At 39.5% G+C, this 16,932-nt stretch overlaps 3 protein-coding genes across 5 annotated transcripts in view; 2 read left to right on the top strand and 1 right to left on the bottom strand.

The window, feature by feature from the left end:
* LOC135484165 (cleavage and polyadenylation specificity factor subunit 2-like) overlaps positions 1–16,932 on the bottom strand; it is a 93,071-nt gene that overhangs the window by 5,631 nt on the left and 70,508 nt on the right. The window lies entirely within an intron of this gene.
* Positions 167–1,206, top strand: LOC135484312 (hemagglutinin/amebocyte aggregation factor-like). The gene is made up of 3 exons (XM_064765659.1): positions 167–255; positions 454–632; positions 939–1,206. Exons 1-3 carry the CDS (start codon positions 167–169, stop codon positions 1,199–1,201), a joined length of 531 nt encoding a protein of 176 aa, XP_064621729.1. The 3' UTR covers positions 1,202–1,206.
* On the top strand, positions 2,759–5,270 carry LOC135485053 (millepora cytotoxin-1-like). Its single transcript, XM_064766779.1, has 4 exons — positions 2,759–2,777; positions 3,092–3,219; positions 3,969–4,144; positions 4,491–5,270. Exons 2-4 carry the CDS (start codon positions 3,131–3,133, stop codon positions 4,733–4,735), a joined length of 510 nt encoding a protein of 169 aa, XP_064622849.1. The 5' UTR covers positions 2,759–2,777; positions 3,092–3,130; the 3' UTR covers positions 4,736–5,270.

Consider the following 16,932-nt stretch of genomic DNA (forward strand, 5'->3'; position numbering starts at 1 on the left):
TATCATACTGTATGACATAATTTCATCAAGATCGTAAATGTGATTAGCATATCTGATGAGAATTGAACAAATGCGAGACAGATCTGTTACAGTAGAATCGTATTCTATAATATTTGCAATTTTACAGTAGGATTTATTTCAGGGAAACATCTAATTGAAGACAATTATGGATACTTTTGTGTTCTTCTTGGCTTTAGTAGGTGCTGCAGTTGCTGGTACCCTCAACCCAACTCCATATGATGACCCCTGGGAAAGGTAATTGTAGCAATGACTACCGTACAGTGCCAGTATTTCATCATTCTCAGGACCACTCTGGTAGCAATGTTGAATGATTATTCGCATTTAATTAGCCTAAATCTGACTAAAATCTGACAGTAATCCCATACATTCAAGAACCATTCCGTCAAACTCAAGCCGGGGAAAATTTCATCTCTATTTCCAATTTACCAATAGGGTATGTCCCATCCATCAGACATTCTCAAGACTAGAAAGCCAACACAGCAACAGGAAGGAGGACCGCACATGGACCTACACATGTAAAGAATCACCAGCAAAGTTTGGTCCAGTCGATCGGTGGTCAGAAGAATGGACAGTTATGGATGCCAAAGTTAGACACGAATGTGGTTCTAATGGTAAGAATGCTGTAAAAGACAACATGACTAACCCTTCTTTGCATGAGTTCAACAAGACATCTGTTTATATACAAATATATAAACTCCGACATCATCTGGATATTACACAATAAATGTGAGGAAAGACACAGTAATAAGGCACTATTTACAAAAGTTTAAATTCAAAGGTGTTGCTGCAGGATAGGACTATCCAAGTTGAATGTCAATATTTACAATGTTAGCACCTCAGCCTGCTGTCAAGCCTGCAATCCATGTGGGGTTTTTTCTCTGAAAAGTACTCTTAGATTTTCACAACTCAAATTTCAGAGGTGGTCGCCGGCTTCAGGAGTGAACATAGCAATCATCATGAGGACAGAAAGTGGCAGTTCATGTGTCGTCAGCTGACCTTCGGGACCCTCACAGACTGCATGTGGACTGGATTCTGGATCAACGACTTAGACGGTGACCTGAACTACGATATTCCTGCCGGTCACATGATGGTTGGGCTCTTGAGCAAGCATGACAACTGGCAGGAAGACAGGCGGTTTAAGGTCAAAACATGCCACTATGTTGACAAAACCTGTGTCTAGTAAAAGAGTTTGATGTACAAAAGCTCAGAGTCACAACATAATAAAGAAGATAATCAAATCTTAAAAGCATCTCTCTTCTTCTTCATTTACTTATTACTATGCTGATATTTCAACTTGCTAAATCCTGGCAAAGTCTCCAGTATTGTAAAGGTAGTGATCACCCTCACCAATAAAGCATCTTGCAATTCAATTAAATATTCCTCACCAATGCCTCGACATTTAGTTTGGCATGGTATGCAACAATCCTGTGAATCACCCATATGTGGAATAATTCACTCTTAGGCTCAACCAACCTCAGCTTGATAACAGCACCAAGGTTCCAAGATAAGCCACTCTGCTCAGAGGTCATTCAGACTAGATGGAGAGCGCGGTGGCACAAACATTGATCGGCTTTGTGATCAGGAGGTCCTGGGTTTCGATACCCGGTGCCACATTGTAACGATCAACTGGTCTGAAATGTCCCTGTGTGCGCTAGATTGTGGTTGCCCTTGGTTCTCCAGAAAGGTTTCTGGATATGCTGGGTAATAATGTTTGTGATCGTAAAGCGCTTTGAGACAGTAGATATTACAGTGAAAAACGGTATATAAGAACTCACTATTATCATCATTTTTGGATGCCAGTTGTGTTAAACTCATTTTGATTTTAATTTTTTGATTTTATATCAAAGTGGCACATCCTAATGATGTACAATATTATTGCATAATATTGTACCTGTTTAATACTGACTATATTCATGAAGACTGATACCAGGATAACCAGAAGGGGTTTAACTGCCTGAAATTTGTCGATAAAGTAAGCCCCGTTGAACAGGTCCACATTCTCCCACGAGATGCACTGTTAAGGTGCCTCTTGTACCTCTTCGTAACCAATTAAATATGTTAAATCTACACCCACCATGGTCTAATCAAACCGCCTTAGCACAGAACTTTTTAGTCAACATCTGCTGGAATCAAAGTGGCCAACTAAGCTTTAATTAGAATGCGAAGTTACTTTATCAAGCCATTAATTAGAACTTGGAGTGTTCTGAACTTTTACTGAATTTCTCTTCCACAATGACCAGATAGTGATCGACCCATGATGGCTCTTGATTTGCAAGAGTAGAGCTAATCACTTCAAAAAGTCAATCCAAAACATATGCTTTCAGGGTATAGTACATTTAACTAGGTAATAGTACATTTTACTATTGACACCTCTTTTAAGGCAGATAAAAAAAAGTGGTTCTCATCCGCTTCTGAAATACCATAAAATTCGTCTCTTCGTCTTCACCACTTTTTTTTGCCCCAAAGTGAAACTTTTTACTCTATTTAACCTCTGTAACAAAAGACCTCTTGATGAAGGAAAATTAACACTTTCATTCCTACATTGAATATTATATATGTCACTTCCTTCAATTTGACCTCTTGCATCTGGCATCCGACATCTGGCGTCTGACAATCAGTCAAACAATTTTTGACATGCCTTTTAAAATGTACTGAGGAGTGTACCTCCTTGACAAACAGTTATTTAATTGGCCCGACTACATAAGCTGGAATTCTTCACTTTGGACCAAATCGTACTTGGAATTCAATATCGACACGTAAGTTTTGTTCTATTCACATTTTTAAACCTGTATCTAACAACTAAATTTAGCTGCATGAAAGCTTTTTTGCTTTTCACTTCTCCTCTGCAGATCTAAGAATTCATGCCGATAGCTGGCCAGTGCTTAAAAAATGTGTCACGAGTTTCTTCGAATAATTTTCATTTTGGATATAGAATCAGCCTATACGCACAAATAGTCTAATTTTTTTCTGACCAAATATAGCAATATAAAAAAAATGGCCCTTAAAACTATAGGATTTATTGTTGGTTTTTCTGATCACAATTGACACCAACATCACTATTACATTTCAGTTGTCGAAGACCCCACACCTATAAAAAGAGGACTAAAGCATGATAAAGGGGATCATCTTTGCACTTTGTGTGGCTGCATCCCTGGCCCACGACCTCCCTGAGACACAATTTGATGCACATTGGAAAAGGTGAGTCTTAAAACGACACCATTGAAATGCCAGACCACATGGTCAAATATTTACTTAAGAGCATTGACAGCATTTGTCGGAACTTTTGAGATATATCCATGAAGTCAGACACATCTCCAGACTCCTTGTTCTTCTTTAAATGCACCTCTGTAAATCCACTCAAAACTGCATGTGGCACACCCTCCCCCTCCACTGCTTCTAACTCGCTCCCCAAACTTGAACATGACTTTTACTCCTTGTGTCCCTCTAAATACGCCAAGAGGATTTACCTATGCCAATAATACATGTGCCCCCTTAACGTTGCTCCAGACTCACAACCCAACATTTATATATAATTTTGGTGATTTTCATCCAGGACGGTATAGTGTGCAGGTGGTGAGTACACTCCCATCAGGGAGCGCAGGGTTCAAGGGGTTAACAGAGAATGCCCCCATTCCAAAACCATAAGAACACAAACTGAGATATGCCTTGTTTCCCCCTCCCCCAAACTATGAAGAAGGCCATCTATGATCATCAAAATTTCAAAAGAGTACAAAATGCACTTTTGGGGAAGGGGGTTGATAAATTTCCAATAATAAATGTTACTGAATATTTTCCCAAACCAACATTCCTGAATGTACTCATTCAGAATGAGGACGGATTTCTTCCAAATGGAATATATATCATTTACTCCCTTGAAAACGCTGATAATAATCTGTGATTCCTTATTAACATCACAACCTGAACATGTGTCCTGTTTCCTTTAACAGAGAATGCCCCCGCAACCATCAGATCACCAGGGTGAGGAGCAGGCACAGTAACCATCATGAAGACCGGGCATTCATATTTACATGCCGGCCCTCCCATGCCGCCCTCAAAGACCATCACTGGACTCATGATTGGACCACGTATGACGCCAATGTTAACTTTGAATGTCGACCTAATGGTAAGTCTACAAGGAAATCATAAAAACCACCAAATATTCATGGGCATTTTATTTTCTCAAATACAGATTACAGATTAGTGAAAATTAAAAATCCCGAGAATGTTTTCAATGGGATATAAAACTGAAAGAAATTTTTATATCTGTACCCAAAAATGTGAAAAAAAATTTCACATAAATTCTTGCACAAGCTCTCTTCGCATTCAATAACTGCTCAAACAGACAAACTGTCAATCTGTCAAACTGCTAGGAGTGAATTAAAAATGCAAATTTTGGCAAGCCTTTTCAACAACTTCTGAACATTTTACGACCAGAAGGCCAATCATAACATAGTTATGTCTATCCACAGCTGTGATAACTGGTTTGGAAAGCATCCACGACAACAATACTGAGGATCGTATTTTCAAATTCCGCTGCAGTGTCCTGGACCATGGACACACTGGTTCGTGCGAGTGGAGCCCTTGGTCCAATGTACTCGATGGCGTGATGGACATAACTCTGCCCGTCCACAAGGTTCTTACTGGCATACAGAGTGTGCACGACAATGCTACCGAGGATCGTAGGTTCAAGGTCCGCCTTTGCAACTATCAGTAACAAGAATGAGAGTTGACCCAAACTACCTATCAGCAGGGGAGTCCTGATCTGAAAAGATGATATTAAAGATACCTGTCAAAAAGCCCTTACAAAATTGGGGTGTTTTGAACAGCTTGTTTTAAAAACCTAGGGAAGAATAAATTCTAATTCATAAATCTGAGTACTTTGAAGGACATCAGCCAGTAGAATGACCTTCATTAAATTCACCTAATTTTAATAAACAAAATACAAATGGCAATATTGTGGCAATCTAAATATTTTGTTGGTATCAGTCATAAGAACCAAAGTAAGGTGTTTTTTAAATAATAAATAAATAGAAACACTCACTGGAAATATATGACTTAAGCATAACACTAATCTTCTAAACTTGCAAGTCTCACAAAGTACATATCAGTTTACTATTGTTTCAATCACTTCACCTTTTTTCATTGCAAATTTCCATCCATAAGACACAGATCTGTGAAACGACTAATTACACTGGTGTAGCCTAACAGTACTTAAATTGAAATTCTTGTTGTCTGAATAAAGTTATGGACAGGAAACATGTTTTGTATTACTTCTTTGCCCTGCCCAACCGTAAAATGTTTTTGATGCCAGGAATTTGCTCATTTTCAATTGCTTTGCTTTTTCATGTTCTGATCATTCTATTGCCTAGTTGTTGCTAGTTATTCAGACTTGGCAAAGATGGCATCATGGAGGGATGGTTTTTCGACCTTTTTGCAGCAGCCAAATGAGCAGATATCAACTTCAGACAAGCTACATCAGATCACAGTCATGACTTTAGATTAGGACAAAGTGCTAAAAAAGTGCCAAAAAACCGAGCTGAAATGATTGAGTTACTTGTCACACTACCTCAAAATGTCAGTTGAGAAGAAAGTGTAGGGAATTTGAGTGCACACAGAGATTGATTATAAAGCGTGTCTTCCACTCAGTTGTGGGCGGGTTTAAAAGATGGCAGCTCATCATGAGTCATCTTGGTGCATTGTATGATGGTTTTAATGACTCCCGGACATCTTAAACATGACGACTTAAGAAAGAAAACAAAAATTTAAGCATGTCAGCCCATATATTGGCGGTGTCAGAGAAGACACTGGCTTGAAACAACCTCGAGGCATGGCCAATAATTGGTTGTATAATGGCCAACAGAAGAGAGAGGAGAAAGGTCTAAAAGTTGCCCGAGGTATGTTGCAGTCCATTAGGACGTGAAAACTTCGCTAATACAACTTACACACTCAATTGAAAAGAGAGAAAAAATGGGAGGAGAATATTCTATTTGCTTTCAAGCGACAGTTGAGAATTATTGATGGCTATCTTGACGTGTCATCTCAGGACGAATATCAGAACTTAAGTGAGATATTTATGTCCATTTTAAAAAATAGGTAACAATAAATGGAGCACATGTTTCATTTGTGGGCCATACCTATGTGGCTTGCTGGCCAAGGGCTTCAACGGAATTTAAAAAATAATGAAAGTTCCCCAAAGGCTGATGATAGGGAAAGATTGACGCAATTTGTAGCACTTGCAAAGGGGAAGTTAGTGTATTTGTTTTTGGTCACAAATACTAGAGCACTGATTTGACTTTGTGCTTGCATGTGCAGTGCATGGAACCTCCATTAGCAGACACCTTCGTTACATAGCAGGAGACTCTCGCTACAAAGGACACTGATTTTGATCCCAAATGGATCAATTAACTCTCCAGCAAAATCATAGCAAAGATGAAGACCATTGGTGGATAAGTGGTGGTGCTGGGTGTCAAATCAATCTTCTTCTCCCAACCCTCCTAATCAGTTGAAAGTTTCTTTATCACAGAGGTTGAGCACCTTCCGCCTACGCTTTCGACTTCAACTTTGAGGATGAAGTGCATTCATCACGAGATTAAACTAATTAAAGGAACACATTCAATCTGGTGAACAACATTTACTCCTAAAGAATATCCAAACATCCCAAACTCTTATAGGAGGAAATACTAGTAAGTATTGAGTGAGCTTGATAAGTCATCTGCAACAGAAGGTTTGGATTGACACAGGTTTTAGTTTCAACCACCCTGTTGCACCAAAATACTGCATATCAAAATATCACATGATATCATGACCACTATGATGGAAAAAGTCCTTCCGTGACTACGATAAGTATGCAGTGACCAGAGGTTGTCCGCAATATCCTGATTTCCTTCCATCCATTTTGAAACTGGTGAAAATGAACCCAACCAAAGTGGCCACAAGCGACAAACAAATCGTCACTTAACGTAAACCACAGCAGTTATCAAACGAAATGGCACGAGCTGAAGAAAGCGACCTTTTTCCACCCGAATAAGCAAAGTGAACCAAGCCGTGACTTCACGGTAATGGTTGACATATCCCCGAGGGAAAAGGCGTTCAATTGGTCTCTGCTCTTCCACATAAGATGTCAGCTTCCATCAACAAGATAAGTTGTCCACATATAAGTAGATTACGGTCAGTGAACTAAGGTTATACCTCCAAATAATTACGTTTTCGAAAATTATTACAAAAATTTAAAATGTTTCTCTTGAATTAGCATGTCAATAAAGTCAAGGTTAAAAAATGTGCCACTGATTTTGAAATAGGATACGGGTGGATCAACAATGACGATGGGTGCCCAACGCTGCGGTATTGAAAGACTCCAAGTGAGCAAAAAACAGTTCACCCAGATTTTTTTCTCCAGATGCAATGGTGTGGGATTTTTGGAATTAATTCCTGTATCGTAACAGCTGTCCTCTGATTGAAGATGAAACCTGAGATTCTTACAACTCTATCAGGGAGCCTCATAGCCTAGTGGTTAACACTGCTGGCTACCACGCAATAGGGCCTGGGTTCGATCCCGGGAGAACCCAGGATTGTATTTCTGGATGAACTGGCATGGCTTTCAAGGTACTAAAATTCCTGGCTCTTCACAACACGTACATTAACGTATGAAATAGTCGAGGGTCTGTCGGATGAGACTAAAAGCCGTGGTCCCTTGTACCTGAGTGTCTATGCCAGGGCAAGTAAAAGATCCCACATAGGTGGACAGTAGCCTATAGTGGACTCCATACCTCCGGCAAAAATCCAATAGGGCTACGACGCCGGTAATGATGATGATGATGATGATGATCAGTGCATAGTGTTACTATCTGTACAAAGGGTAAAAATGGATGCTAAAATGATAAACTTGCTGGCTGCAGATCGCCAAACAGAAACTGCAAATGGAAACAGCACTGAAACACTGTCTCAGATGCTGAAACAGAGCATTAAGAGACCCTGTCTGACTTCTCAGACACTGCCCCCCCCCCTTCCACCAATCAACTATACCCTCAAAAACCTAGTCGTTTCTGCTAATAGAATCTTGACATCAGCTGCCGAGATTGGCCTAATGAGACACCAGGTGTAAACAAGTTATTGCGACAGAGTTTCTTTGCGCCTAAATGAGGAGAAGACTGCACGCAGGCAAACTTTGCCAATGTGATCAGTGATTGGAATAATTATTGCTTTTTGATCTAGCTTTGGCACCATAAATCGGTCAAGGTGCCGTCACTAATAGAGGACGAGCTTTGACCTTGGTAAATGTGTCAGCTGTGTCATCCTTGCGCTTGGATAACTCATATGCGCTTAAGGCTGAGGTATACAGTCACAAGTGTAAAGGACATCACTCTGTACCTTACATCCCATCAGCTGCAACTTTGGATAACTTCCAAGAGCATCGATCGGATCTTTAGTGCGAATTCGCCATTGATGACGGCACAAAATACTTGAACTGATAACTCCCCTACCCCAAAGTGTGCAATCGAGGTGATGATACGATAGTGAGAAAGAAAGACTGTACACTACATAATACGCGGCATTGCATTGCTATACAGAAGTCTTGCATTCCAATCAACAACTTTGCCATGTTGCAGGTCCCAAAGGTTAATTTGAAGCTAAACCAATCGCCTCAATTAGTCAGGTGGTCATCACGTGGAGCGCTGAATGAGCCAAAACTGCTGCCGCAAGGTATAGGATAATGATACGGCAGAGCTATTATTGGTTTCTTGTGCATGACTTGATTACAATTTTGGTCAGTTTTGAATAATCTATAACAGTCATGTGTTGTATTGATCAAAAGACCTCATATCATTAGACAGGAAGAAATCCAGCCACCCAATGATGTCACTGTCATATTAGCAAATGGAAAAAATACAGATGCCGGCACCAAGACGTTGTAAAATGCGTCTCAGAATCATTTGATCAAAGGAGATAGGGGTGATCATATCAAAGATGGATCTCGGATAATTTCACTCGAAAGTGATATGAGGAGGTTGAGGTCGAAATGGAAAACGTTTTCAAGATTCAAGAAAGTGTAGATAAAGCGGTCTGGGCAAATCGTGTCAAGGTGAGACGCAGGTTAAGCGAGTTTGATGAAAAACTTTAAGGAAGATTTGATATTATGGAGGAGGTTGAAATTGAAATGGTGTCGACTCTGATGAATTCAGGAATCGTAGAAGGCAGCCTGGAGAAATGTATTGGTTTTTGACGAATGCACTGTTCTGAATGTGTTTAAACTGAAGATTTTCAGATGAGAGAGTTGACTGCAATGACTTGGTACGACATCAATAATCAGACTACCTGTATTGTCCCCTCCAAATAATCACTACACTTCTTGGCCATCATGTTCCAGTCACTGACCGCAAGCCCCCTGAAGACTGACAGCCCCAACAGAACCAAGAAACCATTAGCAGAACTGAACTCCCCAAACCATTCCAATTACAGTCGTGGCGATGTTTTATCGGAGAGACCACATATTGGCTATAAGGAATTGAAAGTGTCCACAGTGAGCAGTTTACTCTCATTTTATAGACTTGTAATGGCTCGTTTAATTCGAATCTGATTCCCCAGACAGAATCAGCAATCAGTTTGCCAGGAACAGAATAGGTTGTGCCGTCTTTTATCACCAGATTCAAGGTGACTGGTGATATATATCGGATTTATCGTCTTAATCTGGCAAACTTAATGCCACCAGAAGGATTTGCCTCAATGCTGTACATTCCTCTTTGATGCTCTTTTTTAGACCAATTCTCGAGACAGTACAAGTCATCTCTTTTCAGGAAAGATTGGACAAGGCAATTCGTGACTTATAGTCTGAATCACTTAAATGAACCAGTAGGATTTGAAATTTGAAAGTTCCATTTTAGCAGGCACTGCAAAACTTCAGTTGCCTCACAAACTAGGAGAGAAACCCAATACTTCACAGAGAGATGCAACACCTTGAAGTATCAACAAACATTATTACCAGAAATCAAGAAAACGTAATATTTTCCTGAATGGATCATCAGCGTCAGACATGATTACCGCTTCACAGGAAGTCCACACTCATATAATGTTCCTTGCTGAGTTGCCATTGCTTGGACTCTGGACCTTCTGTCATTTCTGATTATACCAATTTCAGGTATGGTGTGATAGGATGTCGTCGATAAACCCATAATTCAGTCAGGAAAGGATGCAGAATGTCCAAAGCTGTCCAATCACCTCAATCAAAACAGGATTGGCATAACAAAAGAACTAGAACTAGTTGTTTTAGTCTGCTGGATCATTTCCATGACGGAAAACATCGTATCACAATTTTGCCGTGCTCTTGTGACATTTAGGGGTGACACTGAACCTATCCCGTTTAGGCGTTTCATATTTCAGACAGTGCATTTAAAAGTATAGCATTTTTTATATCCCTCTCTACCCTGGCTGTGGCAGTGGTCGAATACAATTCCACTGGTCTACAGGTCTACTCGAGATCTAAAGACTTCAAATCGACCTCTGCAGAACATCTCAAGTCTATGCGTGGTCAGTCCCTGCTTCCCTTCTGGAGGATGCCAACTCAAGGCAGACAAATAATGCTGCCAGAAGACTGCCAGCGGTGAGGTGTGGGGAACTGGCAGCATGACAAAGAGAGTATCATCCAGCGCCACTTCTCTTCTGATGATACTAAACAAACCAACAATGCTCTGAATGTGGATAGCACTAGCAAACCCTCATTTAATGGAAAGACATTTGGAAGCTGTATTCATATTACGCAAGCCAAATATCATTATTAGTTGCCCCCCTCCAGTTATTCACTCACCTCGCAGACAGATTTAGCGGGCTAATGGCTGCTGGCCATGTTACTGGTGCAAGGATAAAAATACCTCATTGCTGTCATAAAAAAGTTATATTGCTGATCAATCTATCTGACAAATAACCGACATGAGACCGATGACATAGCCCCAAAGTCACAACTGAGATGAAAAGCCCAACGTCCATGGTAATAAGTGTCATTATCTACAAGAATGGGACCAATCTGTCTACCTTGATATTTATTGCCAATACAAATCTGTAGATGTATGGTACTTAGATGGAAATCAAAGAATATTCATTTTATATGGTGATGGGTGTTCCAAACAGCATTGATGGAACAAGGGACCCGGGGGCTATTAAGAAAATGTACCTGTAATAGGAACTTTTCACAGAGATCTATCGTATTATAAAAGATACTTGAAAGCAATCAACTCTGACAGCCTTGATATTTACCGCCTATAAGAATCTTTTGGACAAGAAACGTTTAGACAGGTGCCCCGAACAAGAAAAAAACATGGAAAAAATTTCAACGTGAAGATGTTGTCGTTAGAACTTGCCTTACTTGCAATACACAACTTGCAAATCAAGGTTATTAGTGCAATCCGCAAAAATGAATATGAAGAAGTTTACAGTATACATTGTAGGAAAGTTTACAGTATACATTGTAGGAAACTCTTTTCATACACAACAGACTTGGAAGAACGGTCCATTATATGCATGGACACCTGGATTATGTGATTCTGGTAATCCAATAGATAACCGCAGAAATTCAGCCAAACAGACCATGCAATGGGGTCTCCTCTGCAACATGTATAATTCATTGTTTCAAGACTTCAACAACAACTGTAGCCCCATCACAGACAACCCTGAGAGAATTCAATATCCTTCAGAACCCCTTCACTCAACAATGACTCTCCTTCACTAATTGACCTTCCCTTGATTGAGAGTAAATTCTCTCGAGTAACAAGTTTTATTTCCATTCCGATTCAGGTTTTATTTTTGTTTCCAAACGATCCAGACAGAACAAATTCAATCATACTTGATGGAAGACGACACTCAAGAGCTGCAAAATGAAGAGAGACAGGAAACAACCAAATTGAAGGAAGTAATCTAAAGTTTGTTTGGAATGAAATCTTCAGGGAGGGAGCAACATACTATAAGCAAATCACGAAGTATACTTTAGTACATATTCTAGGTGCATGAGTTCATGATAACAACTCATAGGCCAATGATGAAGATGATTGATGCCCGATGACAGCTGATTGTAAAAGCTGAGTGAGCTGAACCACCCTTGGACATCTCTGACAATCTTTGGAAAAATAAATGTCCTTTCAGACTTCCTTAGCTCCTACACTTCACAACAACGTTCCTTTACTTATTGACTTTCTCTTGATAGTGATTTTCCTCACTCAAACACTTCACAATGACTTCCCTTTATTAGTGGACCTTCTCTTGAAATTGATTGACCTAACTCACACACAACACAACGACTCTCCTTTACTACATGTAGCTGACCTTCTCTTGATCATGATTTAGTTTCCTCACGTAACAAAGCTTATTTCTGTTCCAATTCCTTCCAATTCGATTGGACTGAAGACAATCACCCAAGAAAGGTAAAATAAGTATTGAAAGATAAGAACCAATTCAAAGAAAGTAATTTAAAGTTTGGAATGTAATCATCCGGGAGAGTGCAAAGTACATCATCATGTGTGGAAGAGTACCTGTTGCTCTATCATATGTGTTCATGAAACAAGCTCAAAGCACTAAAAAAAAATTACGATTTCAGGGGTGTCTATAAACCTAAGACCTATAAATTTAAGATCTAAGTTGGATCTTAGTTTATAGTCCTATGGGTCATAGTTTTCTTGTTGGGTCTTGGTTTTGGAGTCCTATGGGTAATAATTTTCTGGTTGGGTCTTAGTTTTCTAGTCCTATGGGTCTTAGTTTTATAGAATCTTAGGTCTTAGGTTTATAGACACCCCAATTTCAGCTGGGATTTAGCTAAGGGCAGAGAGATATAGATCTGGTGCCAAACATGCTTAAAAGACCATCAACAAACCATTTGAAGCCATGAGCAACCTCAAACATTTCTAAATTACCTCTAAGGAACCAATAATCTAACAGTCAGGATTTTTTAATGAAACTTCCATTTCAAGAAAGCATTCACCAGGAACAAATTAGGTGGTACAATTCAAATCTATAGCCATTAGCAACTTTGCCAATTGCCTCTCTTACACCTCCAGTAAAGCTGCATCTTGTTGGTCCTTGAAGGTGTGAGATCACATCTCTGTAAAGGTAATCCAAGACAGCTGATGATCCTCCTGGGCCCCGCTGCGAGTGACACCAAATTGAATTGCCTGATTATGATAAACTTGGGCAAGGATACGGTATACGGTCTCCCGTTGTTTGGTGGCGTAACCACATCATGTATCGCAACATTGATGACCATGAGATAGGAATTCGTATCAATACCAGAAAAACGTAATTTTATCTTGGCGTTTGGAACTGTCACTGACGGACGACATACTAATAGGGGAATTCGATCAGGAAAAAATCCTGATCTCCTTATGGGCGTTCCTGTGTTGTCTGGAATGTGAATAACATTGGGTATTAGACATGTTAGACCTGATTGATTGAAGCGCATCTACCATTGCAACCAATGAGGTTGAATGCTAATTACTCGGCATTCCGCTCCTTACAGTTGGAATTTGTCCCCTCCCCCTGACCAATGTCTTGTTTCATACAACACATTTCAAAATGCTAAAGTGGTCATCCATATCAGCCTGAATGTGTTCACAATTTTCAAATGTGACATTATTCTGAACTGTGCTCCCTATTAAGCTACAAAACTACAGACGCCAACTCCTAACCAACTTTAAAATCCGATTTGAAAGGATTCACAGACAATTGGTAAAAGGTTAAAACCATAATTTTGCAACTACAACGGCAACCAGCAGCTCATGTAATGCCATAAGGCTTAGCCCTAGCCGTTACTGCTATCTCTAATGTAATTAATACGGAAAAACACCACGGCCTAAAGCTACAAAACTTTCGAATACCACATTAACTTTCCCTGAAGAATTTGTCAACAAACTTAATAGGATGGATGGAACACACGAAGAGAGACTACATCTGAGTTTCTTTTATTTATGAAGTTATCAACATTGGTTATTTGCCTAAAAGTAAAAAGCATCTTTTCCATATTTTCAACATCGATCAATAGAGGTGGAAACAGTCGTGAAGAACTCGGCTGTTATTGTAAACTTTTGAAAGCAAGAATTATCAAAAAGCAGAAATGAGATCTGGTGGAAGGAGACTTTTGCCTGCTTTCAGTTCTTCATAAGGCAAAGTACACGCACAAACAAAATGTTCTAAATCATTGCAAAAACTTTTAGATGTAACCCAAGGCAAGGGTAAACATGGTGATCTTGACAACACCAACCCCCACATTTTGTGGGGTCCTTAGGCCTAAGCCAGCAATGGCAGATAGACATAACGAGAAAACACTAAATCCCCACCTTATCACAAGCCGAATGGATACCAAGACAAAAACATGGTATTTAAACAGAACTAAGCTGTAAATCTGCTGAGGAGATGCTCAGCCTCGTCTTGACTGAACCAACAGCGATAGCATTATCTCGAGCACTTTTTACATCATTCGCCAGATTATGTTTGCAGTGTTTAGTAAAGCAACAAGCTGTAATCCAATTTACACAAATCTTTTTCAATTCTGTAAACATGGCTAAAAAGATTACAGGAGAAAAGAATGACGTTGAGTAGACATTTGGAGCGCTCACTCCGAGATTTGATGACGTTAAATGTTTGAAAACATTGTCATTTTTTTAAAGGTCCAAAAGGTCGTATAGACATGATAGACGGAAAACAGACATCGCAGAGAATAACATTTGAAGCAAAACTAACTGTTCACAACGGCAATGTTGAAATTGCATTCAGTACTATTTACAATTAAACATTTTCAAATTCAATTACAACATTGAAATTTTTGTTAAAAGGCGTAAGCTTTTAAGATTAAATTGGTAACATGCATCAACAAATCTGTCTCTTCATATTCAACTATACTGAGTTGCCAATTGATAAATAATCAGACATACTTTAGACAATTTATTTGATATTTTTCGAGTAGCAACATGAAATTTAGCGCGGCTCCCATTTGAACGAGTCCTGTGACTACAATCTTACTCCCATACCATATGAGGTTATACAAATCAAACTACCAGAACCAGAACACCCCCGCACTCCAATTTACAAACGTATTACGTGTCTTCCTAATACAGATAGACCTAATCAAGGAGTTGACACGGACGCCGAATCCTATTAACAAAATAATCAAGCTAGTTGCATGCCAGACACGCCCTAGAGTAGTTTTTAATCAATGTAAATAACACTTGTTTTGTTTTCTCTTTAAAATTACTCCGAAGGGCAAAGGATGATTATCCCAAAGATAAATGAAGCATGCATCATCGTAACTTTAGAAGATAGAACCAGGAAAAACATTGAAGACACACTTTGCCAGGCAGAAAAACAGCTTTATATCAGATTTCTAGGATGTTCAAATGTCATAAAGAAGTCAGGATTTTGCTTTTTGCGGGAAGCATATGGTTTTGGATGTCACCTTCTACAACAATAACTCTAGCCTTTTGTCTTTAGATATTTTGAGACAGAAAGGTCACAACGAATACTCATCTTGGGTTCAAGATAGCTCTTCCTCCATTAACTGTCTTTGCACTGCAGCAAAGATGCAAAACAACGAAAGAAGCAAGACAAAAAGAGAAAAAATCAAGTAATGTCATTCCTTCTAATAATGAGGTGCATCCATAATCAATGCAACATCTGTCTTTTTCCCAAGAATACATCAGCCTCAAGGGCAAGTTTTTGAGAGGTGGAAATCATATTCTGAGACAACTTTTTTACACTGCCTGGGTTGCAGCGGGTTTGGTGCAAAGTATGGAAGCTGTCAAAAGGCAGTTAAAGTCACATTTCAATGCTTAGCTGGAGGTGTTCTAGAATAGAAATTGATACCTCACAGTGGGTATTGGTCATCTCACCAAACATCGCTTGGGCGGCACGACGCCTGGCCTATTTTAGCTCCACCCTTGTGGTACTTGCCGAGACAACCAATACCACCAGGAAACTAATATCAAACAACTTCGTTTCAACTGAACTGACCAACATTTACACACTGATAAACTACGTACAGCTGCACAATTTCCAGAGTAAACCTCCTTAACTTTTCATGACACTGTGTAGATGGACTCAATTCCTACCCACACTTGGACGGGATTAACAGCTGCAGGCAATAGTAGAGTGCGATTTTAATAGGTTGGTGAAGAGGATGCTTCTCAATGTCAGGCTATACAAGTATAAATATTAATCCTTGTCTGCACTAACTGATAATCAACACTTATGCTGACACCATCTATCTCCACTGTCAACATAAGGTGGTTAAAAAAAGCTAAATGTATGCCTATGTTCTCCCCACACTAGGGCAGAAGGAGCATAAGAGTAGCTGTAATAGATAGGGAAAGAGGGAAAGTTTTTCACTCTCTGACTGTCACTACAAGTAAATGTGAACCAGGTTTACATTTACCACTACAGCACTTGAGTCATTCCAAAGACATTTAATGAGTAAGAAAATTTAAGGTTGGTCTTGTCCCATGATCACAGTGTATCAAAGAAGGACCACGATTGCCGAGAAAACGGACAGGAAAACATGAAGGATGACAATAACAGGTGGCCAAGAGAGGAGGCTTCCTTAACCTTGACTGTCAAAACAGTACTTGAGTCATTTCAAAGACTTCAAGGAGTAAGACAGTATAAGGTTGATCATGTCTGATGATCACTATGTATCCAAGAAAGACCACCCATCTCCAGTCATCAAAAGCAATTAAAAATACCAGACGCAGATTCAATAAGGTTCCCGAGGAGATAATTGCTAGGGCCATCACTCGACCTCGGAGGGCGCCATTCTCCAATCGATGAGAGATGTAATTCTTATAGGGATACGAGGTAAGTCAATACAGAACAAAGAGAAGAGCTTGTAGTGTGTTGACATAGGCAAATGAAATTATTGACAACGTAACTATATATATTTACATAATG

The sequence above is a fragment of the Lineus longissimus genome, chromosome 3 (assembly GCF_910592395.1).
Source record: "Lineus longissimus chromosome 3, tnLinLong1.2, whole genome shotgun sequence".
Lineage (NCBI taxonomy): Eukaryota > Metazoa > Nemertea > Pilidiophora > Heteronemertea > Lineidae > Lineus > Lineus longissimus.

What these genes read in the sequence shown, in the direction of transcription:
- LOC135485053 (XM_064766779.1), top strand. Translation starts at nt 3,131, where the DNA reads ATGATAAAGGGGATCATCTTTGCACTTTGTGTGGCTGCATCCCTGGCC. An exon ending in TTTGATGCACATTGGAAAAG is followed by an intron (nt 3,220 to 3,968) that starts GTGAGTCTTAAA and finishes TTCCTTTAACAG; the next exon opens with AGAATGCCCCCGCAACCATC. An exon ending in CTTTGAATGTCGACCTAATG is followed by an intron (nt 4,145 to 4,490) that starts GTAAGTCTACAA and finishes GTCTATCCACAG; the next exon opens with CTGTGATAACTGGTTTGGAA.
- LOC135484312 (XM_064765659.1), top strand. Translation starts at nt 167, where the DNA reads ATGGATACTTTTGTGTTCTTCTTGGCTTTAGTAGGTGCTGCAGTTGCT. An exon ending in TATGATGACCCCTGGGAAAG is followed by an intron (nt 256 to 453) that starts GTAATTGTAGCA and finishes ATTTACCAATAG; the next exon opens with GGTATGTCCCATCCATCAGA. An exon ending in ACACGAATGTGGTTCTAATG is followed by an intron (nt 633 to 938) that starts GTAAGAATGCTG and finishes CTCAAATTTCAG; the next exon opens with AGGTGGTCGCCGGCTTCAGG.